At 35.8% G+C, this 22,046-nt stretch overlaps 1 protein-coding gene across 1 annotated transcript in view; it reads left to right on the forward strand.

Annotated features, from left to right (window-relative positions):
• Nucleotides 1-22,046, forward strand: part of LOC102851004 (nik-related protein kinase-like) — a 288,384-nt gene that overhangs the window by 153,347 nt on the left and 112,991 nt on the right. Inside the window, 5 exon segments of the mRNA XM_006889937.1 lie at nucleotides 477-555; nucleotides 3,790-3,965; nucleotides 6,293-6,356; nucleotides 6,748-7,882; nucleotides 10,305-10,403. Coding sequence (XP_006889999.1) covers nucleotides 477-555; nucleotides 3,790-3,965; nucleotides 6,293-6,356; nucleotides 6,748-7,882; nucleotides 10,305-10,403 — 1,553 coding nt within the window.

Below are 22,046 nucleotides of genomic sequence, written 5' to 3' on the forward strand. Positions count from 1 at the left end.
TGTACATACTGTTTCAGTATATATATTTGCTTTTCAACTTTTTAAAGTACTAAATCACTTTCTTTTACATACTTTTTTGCCTAGTAGCCTAGTTGACATTTTCAGGCTATAAATTAATATATTCTGATGTGCAGTGGTATACAAAAGTATAGAAAAAAAAATAGAAGTAAGCTTGTGTCCACTACTGATTTACTTCTAGACATAAATAATATATTTTAGAAATTTTATTTTACTGTTGAATCTAATTGCATTTTACATGCTTGGAAACGGTAAAGCTTAAGACTCTTCCATAATATGCTACTTGTAATGAAATGAACTTTTCCTTTAGCCTACATACATTTGCTTGTGTCTATTCATTAGTGTCTGTTCAGCATGCTGTGTTGAAGAATGCTGAGAATCTCCTCGGGCATGAGGTGAATGCTCTGTAGTTGCTCTATTAATTTTTTTTTCCTAAACTTGCCTATTTCCCTTTGCAGCCCTATGTAACCTCCAGCCACTAGAAGCCCTCTTTGTCATTTTGCGGGAATCAGCTCCTACAGTCAAATCCAGTGGATGGTAAAGATGAATATCTCGATCTTCTACACACAGTGATTTGACATTTTTATGTTGCAAAACTTTAACTTACTTGTTTAGTCCTACTTAATCAGCCTCGTTGGACAGCATTTTCTAAAGTATATTATCCAGTTTTAATTAAGTCCTAACTAGCCAGGGAGGGAAAAAAATCTCATCAGATATTATGATGATATTACTGTATTTATTTTAATAGGCATATGCATCTCCATTAAGGAGACGGATAAATATGTTTGTAAATTGCTTAAATGTAATAAATCTTATTATATGACTGCTAAACTAAAATTGTTTTGAAAAACATTTATACATTGATTTACATTAGTTACATTCCTAATAATGGAGTGGAAACCTTTTTTACTCCTTTTTTCTTTAACCACTACTTTATTCTTTAAAAATATTGACATAGGTTTGTAAATACTAATTACATTGTAGCTGAAAACAGGAAAAAATTTAACAAATCAAATTCAATGACTATAAAAACATCAGCAATAATGAAAACAACAGCACATGCTTTATAGTCTGTGCATATGAAGGCTTGTAATTGGAAGTATCTTTGTAATTGGATAATAATGACCATGCTTAGGTCAGAGCACATCATAAGGCTCAAAAGGCAAATTCACATAAAGTTTTAGCCTTTTAAATGATCCAAGTCATGGTATTTTCAATTGTTTCATATGTATGTGAAAAGTTGAACAAAAACAAGGAAGATTTAAGAAGAAGCAATTACTTTGAATTGTGGTGTTGGAAAAGAATATTAAATATACCATGGGCTACTAAAATAACAAACAAATCTATCTTGGAGGAAGTGCGCCCAGAGTCTTCCTTAAAACTGAGGATGGATGGTGAGACTTCCTCTCACATACTTTGGTCATGTTAACGGGAGGGAAAACAAAAAGTAAACACAGGATGGGATAGTCTCTGGAGAAGGTCATAATGCTTGGAAAAGTAGAGGATTAGCAAAAAAGTGGAGATAGACAAGATGGATTGTTTGCCACAGCAACTGCAGTTGATGGGTTTAAGGACAGCAAAGATTATGACTATGGTACAGGATCAGGCATGGTTTCATTCATAGGATTGCTCTGAGTTGGAGTCCACTCAATGATACCTAACAATAACAATGAGGAAGCTGAGATTATGGAAAATATTTTCATTGTCATACTATAACTTGATAACACTTAACAACAACAGCATAAGCAGCTACAGGGATATTTTTATTTAAAAATAATACATTTCTGCCTAAACATTACACAAAATTTTTATATACAATCATTTTGGTGTCACTTCCTCTGACCTTAATAGGTGTTTACTGCACCTCCCCTCCCCTGCACCTTCCTAATGATGCCACCCTTCTAAAGCTTGTTGGTCGAATACATGAAACTCTTTTATTTATTCTTAGTATTAACTTCTTTCCCTAGTAGAAGTGGTAATTACTTCTACTCTTCTTTTAAATTCGTTGTAATTGTCCCCAGGGAGTTAGAACCTTTGGCTATATTTCTTTTTATGGATAATTTGTAAGATGATTAAACCCAGTGTTAATCAACATTTACCTTTTTTTTCCAGTGAAAGGGTTTTTTTATTTAAGAACATGATACATAAGACTAGTCTCAGCTGCCATTCTCAGTGTGGTCCAGATATATCTCTGTTTCTGTAGATCACAAAGCATATATAAAATGAAACATTCAAGTTTCAGAGTATGATTGTTGTGGGCTGACCAACATAGGATCACAGTCTATATGTATTGAATTTATTATGTAATTGTCATATCTCCAATTTCACTTTTTATCACATACACACAGTTCATCTCACTGAAGTTTCTGCTATAATTTGAGGAGACAATGCCATTATTCTTTCAACACCTGTCTTTCCCTATTCAGCCCTTATTATGATGGCTAATATGTAAAGCTTTCTGGGCTTCTGGGATTCCAAATGCCTCAAGCTACTGGCAGTTTCTTATGCTGTGGCCAGTGTCTCTTGAGTTTAGGAGTCTTTAAGTCCAAATACCAGGTACTAGTATTAGGGAAGACTTCCTATCTCAGACGGTTCTTAGGAAAAGACCTTTGCCTTGAACTTCTGCTCCAGGATTGCCTTCTTGTGGCTTAGAGCCTCTTCTCCAGGGATGTGTTCTATCTCCATACTTTTTCAGTCTATATGAAGAACAGATTAGGAGGCTGGGCTCTATGAGGAGATATGTGGCATCAGGATTGAAGGAAGACTCATCAACAATCTGTGTTATGCAGATGACACAACCCTACTTGCTGAAACTGAGGAGGACCTGAAGAGCTTGCTGCAGAACGTCAAGGACTGCAGCCTTTGATATGGATTGAAACTCAACATCAAGAAAACAAAGAACCTCATCACTGGTCTGATTGGCAGCATCATGATAGATGGTGAAGAAATTGAGATTGTTAACAGCTTTAGTTTGCTTGGCTCCACAATCAACACTCTTGGTGCCAGCAGCCAGGAAATTGAAGGATGAATTGCTTTGGGAAAGACTCCTGTCAGAGACCTCTCCAAAGTACTGAAGAGCAACCATGTCAGTCTGGAACACTGATCCATACTATAGTCTTAGCAATTACTTGCTATGCATCAGAAAACTGGACAATGATTAGGGGTGATAGAATTGATGCCTTTGAGCTGTCATGCTGGAGAATATTGAATATACCATGGACTGCTAGGAGAACAAACAGGTTCGTCCTACAGAGGGTGAGACCATGCTACTCCTTGGAGGCAAGCATTTTGAATCTTCGTCTGACATACTTTGGATATGTTGCTAGGAGGGACCTGTCCTTGTAGAGGGACGTCATGTTTGGGAGGGTAGAGGGACAGCGCAAGAGAAGAGGACCCTTGATGAGATGGATTAATTCAGTAACTAGGGTAATAGGAGTAGGTGTGTCAGAGACAATAAGATTGACACAGATAGAGCAGGGTTTAAGGCTGTTGTACATAGAGTCACTATGAGTTGCAGGTGACTCAGCGGCACATAACAACAACAAAATAACCAAAATGCCATTAACTTTCATGTCTTCTGAAATTTTAATGTCATTGCTGTATAAGGTGCATGGCAAATCTGCAGATTATTTTAAAGTTGAAAAGACAGTTATAGCTAGAGGCAGAAATCTTCAAACTATGACCTACAGAGTGGTTTGCATTTATTTGGGCATGGGAGGAGGTATTGCAGATCTGAGAATGCTTTTATTCCATTTGATTAATTTCTTTTAGGTCTCACAAGTTCCGCAGTTTCATGGAAAAGTGCATGATAAAAAATTTTCTGTTTCGTCCCACTTCTGCAAACATGCTTAATCACTCATTTGTTCAAAATATAAAAAATGAAAGAAACGTGGTGGAGTCATTGAGAAAGCATCTTACTGGAATCATTAAAAAGAGACAGAAAAAAGGTAGAAGTCTTCAAAGTTTCATTTAATAGAATGAATATTCAGATATGAACAGAAATCATGTTTAAGAATTAAATTGAAGGTAAAATTTCTAAAGTTTTGATATTTGGATTTTTCATTAACAGCACTTAAATTACTTATTGTCTCTCAGGGCTTGCAAAAATATTTCTCTGTGTGTGTTCGTGTGTTTTGTTGTTGCTGTTATGTGTGTCATCGGGTCAGAAGCTGACCTGCCAACAGGATTTCAGAGGCTGAAAATCACACAGGAGTAAACTGTCAATTTTTCTTCTGTGGAACAGCTAATGGATTCGAACCTTGTGCCTTTGGGTTGACACTGAAGTTAGGTCACTAGAGCTCTCTCCCTCTCTCCTCCCCACCCCGTGTGTGTGTGTGTGTTTGTGTGTGTATGTTTGTGTGTGTTACTATTTCTAGATTTCCATTTATGACTGACAATAAATATTCACATTTTAATAATTCTTCATAATCTCAAATAGAATTTATTTTCTGGAAATTCCATTTTTTAAAATGAAATTTTGTTTTACTCGTGATTTTAATGAAAGCTTACAGAGAAGTTAGATATTCATTCACTCATTGTTACACATTTTACCCCTTCTCCCTCTCTTCCTCCTCCCCCAATTCACTTCCTTTTTTTCCAATATTCACCATTGTGCAATTACTTCTATATCCCCCCCCAAGTCCTCTTTGCAATCATATACCTCTTATTTTGGGCTGTTGTCTTACATATGTGCCTAATTATATATTCCTTTTAGACAGCTTTTTTCTTTCATGTTCCGGTGCAATGGTCATTATCTGTCTACTCTTATCCTTTTCACCTCCCAACCCTGCATGTCAGACCTGCTTTATAACAGTGTTTTTATGAGGTATTTGTCCTTTTGAGACAGAGATATTTCACTTAGCATGATGTGCTCCAGGATCACCCAAGTTGTGTAATATTTTATGAGTTCATTGGTTTTTAGTGCCACATAGTATTTCATTTCATTGTGTGAATATAATATGCTTTTTCTATCCATTCAGTTGTTGGATTGCTTCCATTGCTTTGCTACTATAAATAATGCAGCAATAAACATGGATATGCATATATCTGTTTGAATGGTGGCTATGGTTTCTTTAGGATATATTCCCAGTAGTAGCACAGCTGGGTCAAACGGTATTTCTATTTGCAACTTTTTGAGAATGTGTCAAACTGCCTTCCATAGTGGTTGCAACATTTCATACTCCCACCAGCAGTGAACAAATGTTCCAATCTCTCCACAACGTCTCCAGTATTTATTGTTTGCTGCTCTATTGAACTTTGCTATTGTTACTGGGGTGAGATGATATCTCATGGTTGTTTTTATTTGCATCTCTCTGATTACTTTCTGGAAATTCTTAAAGGAATAAAGACAATAAAATTTATATCTTCTTAGAGGTTTTTATTAATATTTAAATTAACTCTAAATAATTACTATATATAATTAACCATTCTATTGTCTTTTAATCCCGAGATACTTACTATCTGTGCATCATAGAAGGCAAGTGTTATAATACCAATCTACAACTAAATTTGTGATTGAACAAATGAACTTAAATAAAAGTAGGTATTCACACCCAACACGGCAGGATAGATTTTAATCTAATACAGATCAAAATAGCCCCTGGTGATAGGGTACATGACTATAGGCCTGCTTACTGATAGGTTGACAGTGTGTATCCACCAGCTGCTCCATTGGAGAAAGATGATCATTCTTTCCTACAAAGGTCATTCTGTCTCCTTATAAACCCAATGGAGTGTCTGGAGTGTCAGCTCTGTGTTGGAGTTGATTCGACAGCAATGAGTTTGGTTAGATTTGAGTAAACACATTAGTATAAAAAATCCAAAGGAAAACTTTTGCTTGTAAGCTTATGTATTCAAGTAGAACAAGAATGTTTTAAATGTGTTTAACATAAACCAATAAATAAGATTTTTACATTCTCATCAGAAAAATGGTAGTTATTGCATTTATGGGTCCATAGCTACAAATCTTCCTTTCCTACCTTCTAGTATTGCTATTGTCCCATTCTCTATTTGTCTCTCCTTTCTCTTCTCATTTACAGCCATTTTAATGATAATTTCTGTTTTCTATACACAAGATCATTGATTTATATGGAATACTTGCAAAAGTGGACCTAGGTACCAAGATATTGTTTATACACCAACAGAGTGTCATTTAGAGGGCTACTCTCTTGCTTTTGTGAATTCATTCAACCTCCTAAGCATTGAAGAGTACAGTGACTAATGTAAATTTTATATCTCTGCTGAATATTGATGTTATTTTTTTTAACTCCAAAAGGGATACCACTTGTCTTTGAAAGAGAAGCAGATATTAAAGAACAGTTCAACATGAGAAGATTCAGGTGTGTTAGAACAATTACATCTAACAATTAATTATACCAGTTCATATGACACTTGATTCTAGTACTGTCACCTTTGAGTTACAGTTAATATTTTCCAGTGCAACAAATAATAGGTCTCTGTTTTCAAGAGATATTGAATGGAAATATTAAAGTGAATATTTAATTGTTACCAATAGGCTCCTTAACATCTGACAATAGAATGTGCAAGTATGTTATTAGACTCCATTAATAGTTGGATATTTTAATATTATAAATAATGTTTTTGACATTATAGAAACAATTCATGAAATGTTGACTAAAAATATCTTTGTTGCAAAAATATGTTTATCTTTGAAAAACTCGTTACACTGAAAATTCTAATTGTATGACAATAATTTATGTTTCATTTTAGAGGACCTTGTTGTACACATGAGCTTCTGAGACTGCCAACTAGCAGCAGATGCAGACCACTTAGAGTCCTCCATGGAGAACCTTCTCAGCCACGTTGGTTACCTGATCAAGTAGAACCACAGGTCCAGGCACTTAAGCAACTACAGGGAGCAGCTAGAGTGTTAACACCTCTGCAGGTTCAGGGCAATGCAGTTAGGCCTCTACAGGGGCAGATCCAGGCAGCCCGAGTGTTCATTCCCCTACAGTCTCAGGTAGTGTCATCTCGATCTCTACCAATGCAGATGAGGGCACTGCCACAACTACAGAAGGCAGCCCAAGTGTTCATGCCACTACAGTCTCAGATTAAGGCACCTAGGCCTATACAAGTTCAAGACCAGCAACGCAAAGACCAGCAAATTCACTCCCAGACTCAGATAACAGAAAAGCCACAAGATCTGGATCAAGTACCAGAAGAGTTTCAAGGGCAAGGTCAAGTACCTGAACAGCAACAAAGGCAGGACCAGGCTCCTGAACAGCAGCACCATATCCCTGAACAGCAACACGAAATCCCTGAACAGGAACTGGAGCAGAACCAAGCACCTGAACAAGCAGAGATACAGGAACAGGCTATTGAACCTATAGAGGAAGAGGAAGAAGCACAAGAACCTGAGCCATTATCAGTACATGCCCAGTTATTTTTGCCACTACTGTCCCAGAACCATCATGTGCTGTTGCCACTGCACTTAGATTCTCAGGTGCTTGTTCCTGTAGAGGAACAAAATGGACAGGCACCTCAGGCACAGGCACTAGAGCCCCTGCAGGTATTTGATTCAATTCAAGCACTGGTAGAGGGACTATCAACAGATCTGCTTCGAGCACCACGCTCACATAACTCAAAGCCACTTGGCCCACTGCAAACCTTGATGGAAAACCTGTCAACAGATATGTTTTACTCTCAACCAGAAGAGCAACGAAAGAAAAAATCCAGGGTTTCTAGTTTAAGGCATGCACTGGCCAAACGGCTATCACCGAAGAGATTTCGGGGAAAGTTATCACGGAAATCTGGACTCTTAGATTTAGAAGCCCACAAAAGAAGGCACCGATGCAGATGGAAGGATAACTTAAGTCAGCAAGAAGACCCAAGACAAGTGGCAAATGTAAGACTTTCTGATAGTTTTACTTGAAGTTAAATGTGCATAGAAAATGTGCTAGTTTATATTCGTTTTCTTCTGTGAAACCAAATTTCTTGTATTCAGAGACGACCTGAATGATTTATGATTCAAATAAACTGTCTTGAAATTTCCAGTAAATTGTGACTATATTTGAGGAAAAAAATGCAATATTTAAAGTGCTAGCTTAATTTATCCACCTTGTAGAAACAGAGCTTTGGTCTCAATTACCACCTAATTAAGAGACATCATACTTACATTAAGGCTTAGTAGTTTGATGCAATAATTAATCATCTAAAATAGCAATTAGAACTCATTTTTTTAAAAACCATTTTTTGTTTCATTCTTTAAACTTCAAAATATATTTGTTCTTTCTTCCACTAGATTTCACTTTGATGTACTATTTAAGTGAATTTTGCTTACTTTGGATTTCAGGGTATTTAAATCTAGGTTTTAAAAGGATAATAAAAAGTAGTTTTGAAAATATTCAACATATGTGCATCATCTTTGTTGCTTGCTTCACTAATCTACTACCCGATAAATCAATGCAATTGCTCAAAATATGAAAACAATTGCAGTATGGGTTGTGATACGTTAACCTCTATCTTCTGTAACTTCAAATTTTCCCCCAAAATCATCTCATTTAAGTACGTGCATTATGAGTGGAGTTTTATTTGGCAAATATAATCTGATAATGAAGGATTTGTGGGTTTGATAAGCGAATTAATGAGGTATACAACATTAGGACAATTGGGAAGGGTGTGTGGGTGTGTGTGTTTAATACTTGGCAGCATTCATTTTCTTCATTGTGGTGATCTTAACTTCAGCCCTGATATCCACAACCATCTACTTAATAATAATTATTGTAGAATTACAATCAGATCTTGACTCAGTGTTTACATAATGAATCTTTCAAATTTTATCCATTAATTCGATTGAAAAAACACTGTTGAGATGTTGAAAATTAGAAATCCTGAAAGGAAAAATAAATACACAGACACCAGAAATAAGGGAGATAGACATCTGGTCCCCGCTGGACCCTCATCATTTCCTTCACCTGCTCCCCCCACCGACCAAACTGTGCAGCTCTGCAACTGCATCCTGGCCCATCCTCACCCTTCTGCCCCCAACGCTCACCTCCTTGTACCCCCAATATGTTTTTCCCAATAAAAAATATTAAAAAAAATAAGGGAGATAGAAAGAGACTGAATATAGAAGGAGGAATGTAAGTCTAGAATAGTGATGTCAATCAATTGCCTTTGGTAACCTGATATGTGCCAGAGTACAAAAGTGCTGTAGATGATGAGAGCAGAGCATCTAAAATGACAATGACAATGACTATTCTCAAATTAGCACTAGTAACAAATTAGAGCTAACTGGGGTTGCAGCACACATGTTGTTGTTGTTGTTGTTAAATGCTGTCGAGTCACAGGCGACTCATAGCGACCCTATGAAGGAGAGTCCTCTACGCTTGGGTGCCTTTCATCCTCTCTCCAGGCTCATAGGGTTTCCAGAGGCAAGTTATATATAGCTGTGGAATATATCAGAATCCAATCGGTTATGAGAAGTTTAATTCTTTTGAAAGAATGGAACACTAAGTGTCTTTGAAGAAATCTTCCTTTGTTTTCATCTCTGGATTTTAATTTAGTTCATCAATACCTAAAATGCTCTTCCACTTACTTGAAACTATTGGGAATGTATGTTTAATTGGCCATCTCTTAAATAAAATTATGGTAACAATTCATCCATAAAAGTACGAGACTCTGATTCTGATGCATTGCTGAAAGATTCAAAATATACCAGTATGACACATACTTATTATCTTAAAATGTTTTAAATATATATATAGGCAGCCATTCTAAAAATCGATAAATTATAATTAGTAATCCCAAAATCCTATGCTCTTATGTATGGGTAGTCATATATTTATTTGTGGTCAAAAAAGAAAAGAAAATTAAATTATTAATGCTATAATCAAAGGCATACGTCTTTGGAAATGGCTAAAATTCTGTTACAGTTTAGTAGAGACATATGTGGGGCTTCAGTGTACCTGTAGGAAAGAGAATATAGTTTTATTACTCTCTTTGAGTTGAAGGGATAAATTCAGTCAATGGGAAAACAGGATTATTTCATAAACTCCAGGGCTCAATTTTAAATATTTACACCACAATATTACATACCTTACATTTCAGTAAGGGAAGCAAACTTTGAAGTTATAACAGCTTACTAAATATGACAATTTCTCAAATTCTGAAAGATATACAGAACTAAAAAATGATGGCACATAATAACAACAACAACTGGTTTAAATAAATTGTTAATGGAAAGTGCACTCTTAAATTGTATACTCAGATTAAGGATAGGTTCCTGTCATGTGAAATTCAAAAAATATAATTTATTTGTTTTAAAGGACAAAGAAGATGAGTCATCAGACAATGATGAAGTATTTCAATTGATTCAAGCCCAAGTCCACGTAGAACCATGTGCTCCAAATCCTGAAGAAAATGAGGTAAATTTCTCAATGCAAAGTGTGATTACTTTCATCAGGGCCTATAACTGCTATTTCCAAACACGTTAGCTTCAGGCTCTCTTTATACTGCTCTGCATTACTGAGGATTACAATACAGTATTTACCATATCACTAATTTAAATAGAAAAATTTTTAATATTTATGGACTTATTTTTAAAATAACATTATTGCACATTAATATGAGTAAATTTTAATAAAAATAACTATCTTTTTAAAAAAATTAGAAGATTCACATTGGGGTTTTCCTTTAATAATCTTTACTTCACTTATTAGAATACATCTGGATTCTCATCTATTTCTATATTAGATCTGTTGCCATTTGTTGTTTTGGTTCACAGATAATGAAGGAAGGCTTACTCTTTCTTGGTAGATACTTAGAAAAGCAGGAATTTCCATGTCTGCTTTTTTTCAGACTATTGTAGATATTGTTGTTGTTGTTGTTGTTATGTTCCATCAAGTTGCTTGTGACTCATAACAACCCTATCTACAAGAGCCCTAAACCCTGCTCTATCCTGTGCCAACCTCTCTGTCTCTGACTCACCTACTCCCATTACCTCAATCACTTAATTGATTCATCTCATCAAGGGTCTTCCTCTCTTGCACTGAACTATACCCTCCCAAACATGATGTCCCTTTCCAAAGACTGGTCCTTCCTTGCAACATGCCCAAAGTATGTCAGATGAAGATTCAGAATCCTTGCCTCCAAGGAGCAGCTAGGTTTCACCCTCTCCAGGAAAAACCTGTTTCTTTTCCTAGCAATCCCTGGTATATTCAACACTCTTCTCCAGCAACACTGCTCAAAGGCATCAATTATCTTTCTATCATCCCTAGTCATTGTCCAGCTCTCTGACACATAGCAAGCAATTGTAAAGACTATGGCCTGGATCAAGTGCATCTTAGTCTCCAGATTGACATCATTGCTCTTCAGGACTCAGGAGAGGTCCCTAACAGCAGACTTTCCCAGTGCATTTCATCTCTTGATTTCCTGGCTGCTGCTACCAAAAGTATTGATTGTGGAATCAAGCAAACTAAAACTGTTAACAATATCAATCTCTTCACCATCCACCATGATGCTCTCAATTGGCCCATTGGTGAGAATCTTGTTTTCTTGATATTGAGCTTCAATCCATATTGAAGATTGCAGTTCTTGACCTTCTGCAGGTCCTCCTCAGTTTCAGCAAGCAGGGTTGTGTCATCTGCATAACACAGGTTGTTGATGAATCTTCCTCCAATCTTGATGTCACATTTCTCCTCATAGAGTCCAGCCCCACAGATGATCTGTTCCAATCTTGATGCCACATTTCTCCTCATTGAGTCCAGCCCCACAGATGATCTGTTCTGCATACAGATTGAAAAGGTATTGAGACAGAATACATCCCTGGCAGACACAGTTCCCGATTTTGAACCCTGCAGTGTCTGCTTGCTCTATTATGACGACTGCTTCCTGGTCCTAGTATAGGTTTCACTTAAGCACAATCAAATGTTCTGGGATTCCTGTTCTTCTCAGAGTCAGCCACAGTTTATTGTGATCCACATAGTCAAAAACCTTTGCATAGTCAATGCAACACAGATAGACATTCCTCTGATACTCTCTGCTTTCTGCCAAGATCCATTTAACATTAGCTATGATATCTCTAGTACCACGACCCCTTCTAAACCCAGCCTGCACATCTGGAAGCTGTCTACTGATGTGTTACTCTTGTAGTTTTAGGATAATTTTCAGCAGAATCTTAGTTGCATGTGATATTAATGATATTGTTTGGTTATTTCCACACTTTGTTGGGTCACCTTTCTTTGGAATGGGAACAAATAAGGATCTCTTCCAGTCCGTTGACCAGGTGGCTGTCCTCCAGATTTCTTGGCACAACTTGGTGAGCACATCCAGGGCAGCGTCTGTTTGTTGAAATATGTCAATTGGTATGCCATCAACTCCTGGAGCCTTGTTTTTTGCCAATTCTTTCAGAGCAACTTGAACTTTCTCCTTCATCACCACAGGCTCTTGCTCGTATATTGTTTCATTAAATTCTTTTGTGTCATCCAGTTCCTTCTGGTACAATAACTCTGTATACTCCTTCTATCTTCCTTTAATACTTATTGGATCATTTAACATTCTCCCAAAGCATCCTTAAGTATTGCCACTCGTGGCTTGAATTTGTTTTTCAATTCCTTCAGCTTAAGAAATGCTGAGCAAGTTCAGCCCTTTTAATTTTCTGACTCCAGATCTTAGCACATTTCATTATACTACCTTTCTTTGTCATCCCAAGCTGCCCTTTGAAATTTTCTGAGCAGCTCTTTAATGTCTTGATTTCTTCCTTTAGCTTTGGCTTCTCGGTGCTCTAATGCAATATTCAGAGCCTCATCCAACATCCATCTTGGTCTTTTCTTTCTCTTCTTTCTTTGTAATGATCTTTTGCATTCTTCATGGGGTGGATTTGATTTTATTTTCTTCAACTTCAGCTTGAACTTGTATATGAGTAATTGGTGTTCTGAACCAGGATTTTAAATGACATCAGTATAGTTTTCTATAATCAACAACATTAAAATCCATTGGTTTATATTATGCATTTGCTCAAGCATGATTGTGTAACATGATGCTTTTGGTCTGGTGAAAACTATTTGTTCACTGTATATGTAAATCATCAGTATGTTTACAGATTTTAATATACAAATTAAAATATCATGTTTGTTATTATGACCATTAATTTAACAAAAAAATTTATTGCATATTGGGAAGCTAGCAAGTATGTATGGTGCCAACTGCAAGTTTCCCAACTTTTAATTTTCACTTTAATTTTATCATGCCTAATAAATACCCTGGTTGCCTAGTGGTAAAAAGTTGCACTGCAATTTCAAAAGCACACAAAAACAAATAATAAATAATCTGGGAGCTCTTGTGCTTAGTGGTAAAGAGTTATGCTGTTATTCCAAGACAGGCAATTCACACCTATCAGCTACTCCTTGGGAGAAAGATGAGCAGTCTCCTCCCATGCAATTCACTGCCTCTGGAAATTCAGAGGGTGAGTTATGAGTTGGTTCCAACTTAATGGTATATAACAACAGTAGCACAATAATAGTAAAACAGTCAGTTATTTTTCATTGAATTGATAGACTTTCTTCATTCATTTCAAGCAGCACATATTGCTAATAGTAAAGTTTTAATCACCATAGTTTATCAGTTATTTTTAAGAAATATATCATCCATTTCACAAAATAGATACTTTACCTTGTAATACAAATGAACATATAATTTTCCTTAATTGTCTTTGTCCTTGGATGCAATTTATGATTCAAACTGAATAATCTGTGGTTTGGATTTTTTAATTTATGAGAATAATCAAGTTAGTGATAGTGTCTTAATTGACTTATTATTCACTACTGCATTATTCATTTCATGAATGTTAGCAGGTTATATTGGTGAGATCTGATTTATAGGTTCAATTCCTGTATGGACAAGGTAACATTAGCATAGCCAGCTTCTTAACAGGTAACCTCAGGGAAAAGTCTTCATCACTAAAGCTGAATAGATATTTGAAGAACACAAGTTATTCCTTTGTTCATGCTGAGTCAAGACTTTGTTTGTTGCTAATCAACACAAGGGGTCTAGACAACTAACTTATCTCTTGTAAATGTTTCAGAGGAATCTACTATAACTCCTGTCCTTTTCAAATATATTTCTCTTTATGTGAATAATCCTCTGAAGTTAGTAACAAAGTATTTAGCTTTATAAATTCTAGCAATTGGCAAAAGGAACATAATCCATTATTTAATTAGCTGTAACAATATGTTTCCTCTCTGCTTTATCAAATTATTACTTCACTTTTTCTCTCCACTAATAATTTTTATCTAAAGTATATCACCTTAAGTAGGAAATACACTCGCTCTGACTCATTTGAATTACATTCTTTTCCTAGTATATGCTATTCTTACTAATATTTTTCCCTGCTTTTCAAGCTAAATATTGCATATTCATGATAAGCATTAACTTTCTTATTTTAGGCTATTTTCTATTCCTAATAAGTTTGATGTCTGGTTTGGTAGAATCAGTGAACTTTCTGATAGCAAATCAGAGGGCTTAGGTTGAGTTAATATGATACTAGTTACCAGAATTGAAAGGAACCCTGGTGCCATAGTATTTAAACACTCAGCTGCTTACAGAAAGATTGGCAGTTAGATCTCACCAGCCACTCCACAGGAGAAAAAACTGCTTCTTTAAAGACTACAGCTTTGTAAATCCTGTGTGACATTTCTACTCTGTCCTATAGACAGAGACAAAGGAACAAACAAGTCTTAGAGGAAATGCAGCCAGAGTACTTATTAGAGAAAAGCATGGTGAAACTTCTCACATCCTTTTGTCATGTTGTCAATAGGGACCAGTCCTTGGCAAAGAACATCACCCTGGGAAAGGTAGACAGGGGTCAGAGAAGGGGAAGAACACCCCCACCCCACCATGGATTGGCCTAGTGACTGTAAATGGGCACATGCCTATTAGAGATGGTGCGAATGGAGCAGGATAAGGCAAGGTTTAGATCTATTATTTTTTGGGTTATTTGCTTCCATAGCACCTAACAACAAAAACTCTGTTGTGTAGGTTCTCTATGAATCAGAATTGATTTGTGGGCAGTGAGTTTTACTTTTTAGAAATGGACCTGAATTCAAACTAGAAAAAGTTAATCAGGAAGTTGTTTATTTTTAATACTGCCAAACATCTAGTTTTATTTAGAAACACTGATTAGCAAAACATGAAAGACTACCATTTTTCATTTATCTGTCATATAGAGCATAAAGACAGATATGATAGATAAACCATTATTTCTAGGAAAAAATGTTTCTCATGTGTATATACTATGTATCTAGAAATTAGCATGATTTTGTCAGCATGAAATTGCTAGTTTGTTTTTTATTAAGTGAAGTTTATTGAAATGTCCTTTCTAAATTATCTGATGCTACTGCCTCATTCAGTGTACTAATTACATTTCCCCCCTTTTTTGTTTTGCTTTTTTTTAGAAGCTAAAAACTGTTGTTTGTATAAGCGTTCTTGTTGTTGCTAAGTTCCATTGAGTTGAGGATGACCCATATCGACCTTATGAACAATAAATCTGAACTCTGCCCTATCTGTTCCAACTTCAGCATTTCTGACACACTGAAACCCATTACAGCAGTCACTGTGTCAATACATTTGGTTAAGGGCCTTCCTCTTTTATACCGACCCTCCACTTTTTTAGTGTAAGCCCATTGATAAAAAACTAAATAAAGCAAGGTCTGGGGTACCATTACTGACAGAATAAAAAGTTTTGCCTTATTGATAGAATCTGTCTTGTGTGTGTTTCTGTGTTAGATGAATGACTACTTAGTAAGATACAAATTAATTCATTAAGAAGTGAGAAAATATTTGAAACACTTTACCACTAAGCATGAAGTGAGAAAGATACTTTCTTAAAGATGTTTATCTCTGTGTTATAATGTTTGAAAATCTATTTCTGAGTGACTAATTCAAACTTGATATGAAGACATTATGATAAAATGAAAACAAATCAGAAGCTTAGGAGATCAATATCCTGGATCTAGATTTGACATCTGGGCCTAATGTTGTTGTTGTTAGGTGTCATTGAGTCAAGTACAACCCATAGCGAGCCTATGAACCCTGTCTTATCCTGTGCCATCCTCACACTTTCTCACATACTAGAACCTATTTTGGCAGTCACTGTGTCAATCCACCTGGCTGAGCCCCTTTCTCCACTTTGCCAACCCTTTAACTTTCCGAGCATCTTGTCCCTTTCCAAGGAATAGCCTCTCCTAGAAACACGTGAGACAAAGCTTTATCATCTTTGCCTCTAAGGAACACTGTGGCTGCATTTTCTCCAAGACATACTTGTTTGTTCTTTAGGCAGTCCATAGTCTATTCAGTGTTCTTCTTGAACACCATAGCTCAAAGCCCTTACAGTGAGTAAGACCCTGATATCAGAGCCCTCAAAAAGTCATTTTTCCACTCTGGATTGCATTCTTCAACAATAAAAAGAGGTTATTTGATTATTTGTTGTATAGAATTTATTTTTTATTTATTTTTATTGTGATTTTAAGAAAATTTTACAGAAAGGGGGGGTTTTCATCATTTATTATTACACATTTTCTTCCCTCTTCTTCCCTTCTCCCCCCGCCAGTCTGCTTTATAATGGACCTCTTATTCCAGATTGTTGTCATACATATAATGCCTAATTATGCATTTCTATTGGATAGTTCTCCCATCATCTGTTTTAATGTAGTATTCATTATCTAGCTACTCTTTTCCTATACCCATACCATCCCCCCATTCCAGTCCTATTTTATACCCTTGGTGTTATGCAGTATTTGTCCTTTTGTAACTGACATATTTCACTCAACATAATGTCTTACAGCTTCACTAATGTTGGGTAGTATTTTGTGGGTTCTTTTTTTAATGCTGTGTAATGTTCTTTTGTGTGAACAGAACATAATTTTTTTTATTTATTCATTGGTTGATGGGCAGTTGTGTTGCTTCAATCTCTTTGTTATTGTTAATAATGCAGCAATAAACATAAGTGTGCATACATTTGTTTGAGTCATGGCTCTGGTTTCTTTAAGATATACTCCCAGTAGTGGGATAGCTGGGTTAAGTATTTCTATTCCAACTTTTTTAGAAAGTGCCTGACAGTCTTCTATATTGGTTGTACTATTTTACATTCCAACCAGCAGTGAATAAGAGTTCCAATATCTCTACACCCTAGACAGCATTTGTTTTTTGCTGCCCTCTTGAACTTCTCTATTACTGCTGGGATAAGATGATCTCTCATAGTTGTTTTGATTTGTAACTCGTTGATAGATAGGAATTGTGAACATTTCTTTATGTGTTTGTTGACCATCTGAATTTCTTCTTTGGGAAATGTCTATTCATACCCTGTGCCAATTTTGAGATTGGGTAATTTACCTTTTCCTTTGTTGTTTTTTAATAGAGAACTTGGATTTCCAGTCACTCATTGTTACACATTTTCCTCCATATCCACCCTCTCCCCAGTTCAATTTTCTCTTTGACAAAATTATTTAATTGTTGCACAATTCCCTCCCATACCCCACAGTCCACTTTGCTATACAGCTCTTATTCTGCACTGTTGTCATGCAAAAAAAGTACCTATTCATATATTTGTTTTAAGCAGTTCCCCCTCTCATCTGTTTCAATGCAGTGTACATTATTTATCCCATCTTTTTTTTTACTTTTAAAATTAATTTTAGTGAACTATAACAGAAACTTTGGATTTCCATTCATTCATTATTGAATTTTTCTCCCTGGCAACCACTCCCTCCGAATTTGCTCTTCTGTTCAAAAAATAAAAAAAATTCTTTCATTGTTATACAATCCCTCCCCACCAAGTTCACTCCACTATGCAGTTTTCATTATGGACTACTGTCATGACAATAAAACTTAATCATGTATCCCTTTTAAACAGTTCTCTCCCTCATCTATTTCAAGGCAGGATACATTATTTATCCCCTCTTTCTCAGTCTCCTCTCAACCCCGATGTCAGTCTCATTTTACAACAGTGGTACTATGCAATATTTGTCCTTTTGTGACTAAGATATTTCACTCAGCATAATGTCCTCCTGGGTCATCCATTTTGTATAATATTTCATGAGTTCCTTGTTTTTCAATCCAGCATAATATTCCATTGTGTGAATATTCCACAGCTTCTCTATCCATTCGTTTGTTGATGGGCACTTAGGTTGTTTCCAACTCTTTGCTATTGTAAACAAAGTCGCAATAAACATGGGTGTGCACATATTTGCTTGGGTGGCGGTTATGGTTTCTTTAGGGTACATTCCCTGTAGGGGAATTGCTGGGTCAAATGGTATTTCTATTTGAAGCTTTTCGAGAAAGCGCCATACAGCCTTCCATAGTGGTTGCACCATTTTACATTCCCACCAACAGTGAATAAAGGTTCTAGTTTCTCAGCAACCTCGCCAACATTTGATGTTTGCTGCTCTGTTAAATTTTGCTATTCTGACTGGGGTGAAAGGATGTCTCATAGTTGTTTTGATTTGCAGCTCTCTTAGAGCTAGGGATTTTGAACCTTTCTTCATGTAGTTGTTTGCCATCTGAATGTCTTCTGTTCATATCTTGTGCCCATTTTTTGAAAGAGATGTTTACCTTTGTCTTGTTGTGGTGCTTGAGTAGTTTACAAATTCTAGATATAAGTCCCTTATCGGACATATCATTACCAAATATTTTTCCCAATCTGTGGCTTCCCTTTTTAACCTGTTGGAGAAGTTTTTGAATGTGCACAGGAATTTAATTCTTAAAAGGTCCAATTCATCTATTTTATCCTTTCCTGGTTGTAGATTTTTCAGGATGCTTGGAAGACTGTTTATGTTGTGGATCAGGACTTCTAGAGTTCTTTCACGCTTTTCTTTAATGAAGTTTATAGTCCTTAGTTTTAGTCTTAGGTCCATGATCTACTTTGAGTTGGTTTCTGTGTATGGAGTGAGGTGTGGATCTTGAGTTTTCTACAGATAGTTTCCTATTTCTGCCAGCACCATTTGTTATAAGAGCTGTCATTTCCCCACTTAACTGATTTCATCTACTTGTAAAAATTCAGTTGTCCATAGGTATATGGGCTGATTTCTGGATTCTCAGTTCTATTCTGTTGATTTATGTGTCTGTCATTGCGCCAGTACCATGCTCTCTTGACCACCATGGCAGTGTAGTAGGATTTAAAATGGACAAGTGAGATGCCTCCTACCTTGTTTCTCTTTTTAAGAAGTGCTTTGCTTATTTGGGGCCTCTTTCCATTCCAAATGAAATTGGAGATTGCCTTTTCCATCTCATTGAAGAATGGAATTGGTATTTGTATTGTGACTGCATTGAACGTGTAGACTACCTTTGGTAGTATTGTCATTTTCAAAATATTGATTCTTCCTATCCATAAGCAAGGGATATACTTCCACTTCTCCAGGTCTTTTTTTGTTACTTGTAGAAATGCTTTGTAATTTTATTTGAATCAATCTTTTGTGCTTCTGGTTAGATATAAACTCAAGTATTTAATTTTGTGATTAGCTATTCTTAAAGGTATTTTTTTCCTTAGCTCCAGTTCTGTATTCTCTTTGTCATTATAGAGAAATCCAACTGATTTTTGTATGTTGATCTTGTATCCTGCTACTTTGCTGAATTGGTCAACTATGTGTAATAGTTTTCTTGCTGAGTCTTTAGGGTTTTCTAAGTATACTATCATATCATCTGCATATAGAGATAATTTTACCTCTTCTTTGCTAATTTGGATACCATTTATTTCCTTCTCTTGTCTTATTGCTATCACTATGACTTACAATGCCATATTGAATAGGAGAGGAGATAGTGGCATCTTTCCCTTCTTCCTGTTCTCAAGGGGAATGCCTTTAATTTCTCCACTGAGAATAACGTTGGCTCTCAGGTCTGCATATATACTTTTTACTATGTTGACGAAATTCCCCTCTAATCCTGTTTTGTTGAGTGTTTTAATCAGGAAAGGGTGTTGGATTTTGTCAAAGGCCTTTCCTGCATCAATTGATAGGATCATGTGGTTCTTGTTCTTTGTTTTGTTAAAGTGATGAATTACGTTGATTGTTTTTCTTATGTTGAACCATCCTTGCCTACCTGTTATGAAACCCACGTGGTCATGGTGAATTATTTTTTTAATGTATTGTTGGATTCTGTTGGCCAAGCTTTTATTCAGGATTTTTGCATCTATGCTCATGAGAGATATTTGTGTATAGTTTTCTATTTTGGTAGTGTCTGCCTGGCTGTGGTATCAAGGACATATTTACTTCATAGAGTGAGTCTGTGAGAATTCCATCTTTTTCTATTTTCTGAAATAGTTTATGTAGACTTGGTGACAGTTTTTCTGTGAATGTTTGATAAAATTCATTTGTAAAGCCATCTGGTCCAGAGCTTTTTTTGGCTGGAGTTGTTTTATTACTATTGCAAATTCTTCTTTTGTTATTGTCTGTTCAGGTGCTCAATTTCAGTTGGTACCAGTTTAGGTAGACTGTGAATTTCCAAGTGTTTGTCCATTTCCTCTAGGCTTTCATTTTTTAGTGTAGTTTTTCATAATATTCCATTGCTAGTCTTTTTCTTTTACTTGGTTCTGTTGTGATGTTGCACATTTCATCTTTTATTCTGATTATTTGTATCTTATCCTTTGTTAGTTTTGGTAGTTGTTTGTTGATTTTGTTTGTCCTCTTCAAAGAACCAATTCCTAATTTTGCTGATGGTTTCAATTGTTTTTCTGTTTTCTATTTCATTTATTTTTGCCCTAATTTTTATAATTTCAGGTTTTTTACAGGGTGTTGGGTTTTATTGCTGTTCATTTTCAATTTGTTGAAGATGTTGGGTTAGAGAGTCAATGGTTATTTTTTCCTATCTTTTAATATGTTTGATTATTACTATAAATTGACCTCTGATTACTGCTTTGGCTGTCTCCCAGAGGTTTGGTAATTTGTGTTTTTATTATCTTTTGTTTCCAGAAACTTTTTAATTTCTTTTTTTTTTAAATTTCTTCTTGTGCCCACTCATATTCAAGCAAGGTGTTGTTTAACTTCCAAATGTATGGGGTTTTTTTTTCTCCTTTATCCTCTTGATATTAATTTCTAATCTTGTAGTGTTGTGGTCTGAGAAGATGCCTTGTATTATTTCTATGTTTTCGAACTACTTGATTCTTGCCCTGTGGCCCAAGATGTGATCTATTCTGGAGAACATTCCATGCACATTGGAGAAGAAGGTATACTGTGATTTTTATGGGTGCATCGACCTATAAATATCTATGAGGTCGAGTTGGGTTATTTTGTGGTTTAATTCTTCAGCATCTCTATTTAATTTCTTTCTGTTAGTCCTATCTTTTCTTGAGAATGGTGTATTGAAGTGTCCAACTACTATAGTAATGTTATATATTTCCTTTTTAAGTTTTGTTAATATTGTTTTATATATGTTGCAAGTTTTTCATTTGGTCTATAGATATTTCTTATTGCTACATCCTCATGTTCTATTGACCCTGTAAGCAATTCTGTCTTCTATTTCACTGGTACTGTGTTCCATCTCTTCATCTCTGTTCATGTTTCCCTCCATCATGTTGACAGCATCTGAAACATTGGACCTCATATTTTGGATCCCTATTTCTTGCTTTTCCAGAGCCTCTAATGCCTCGTTTTTTTATTATCTGCATTGTTTTGGATTGTTTTTTTAAGCTCCTCCTGGTTTTTGCTTAAAGTATCCTGTAATCCTTCAAGTTTGTCTTTCACCCACTGAAAATATTAAATCATTGTACTTTTAAATTCTGTGTCAGAAAGTTTCATCAGACTTTCTGGCTTCAGGAAATCCATTGGTACTATGTCACTTTTTTGGGGTGACATCTTGCTTTGCACTTGTGTACCTTGTGAGGTGGCCTGTTTCTTTCATAGTGATGCTGTGGTAGAGTTTTTCTTGCTGGGGTGATGATAGGTTCTTGATCTAATGTCACTGCTACAGAAGAAGGCATAGCAGTTATGTTGTCTGTGTTCCTCTCTGAACTTCTGAACCAAGGAAAGTGTCTACTCAGGGCCTGTGATAGTGGCCTCTTCTGTTGGATAATCATTACAGCTAATCTG

This window comes from Elephantulus edwardii, unplaced genomic scaffold (assembly GCF_000299155.1).
Source record: "Elephantulus edwardii isolate Elephantulus edwardi_28Jun2011 unplaced genomic scaffold, EleEdw1.0 scaffold00083, whole genome shotgun sequence".
In the NCBI taxonomy this organism is placed as follows: Eukaryota; Metazoa; Chordata; class Mammalia; order Macroscelidea; family Macroscelididae; genus Elephantulus; species Elephantulus edwardii.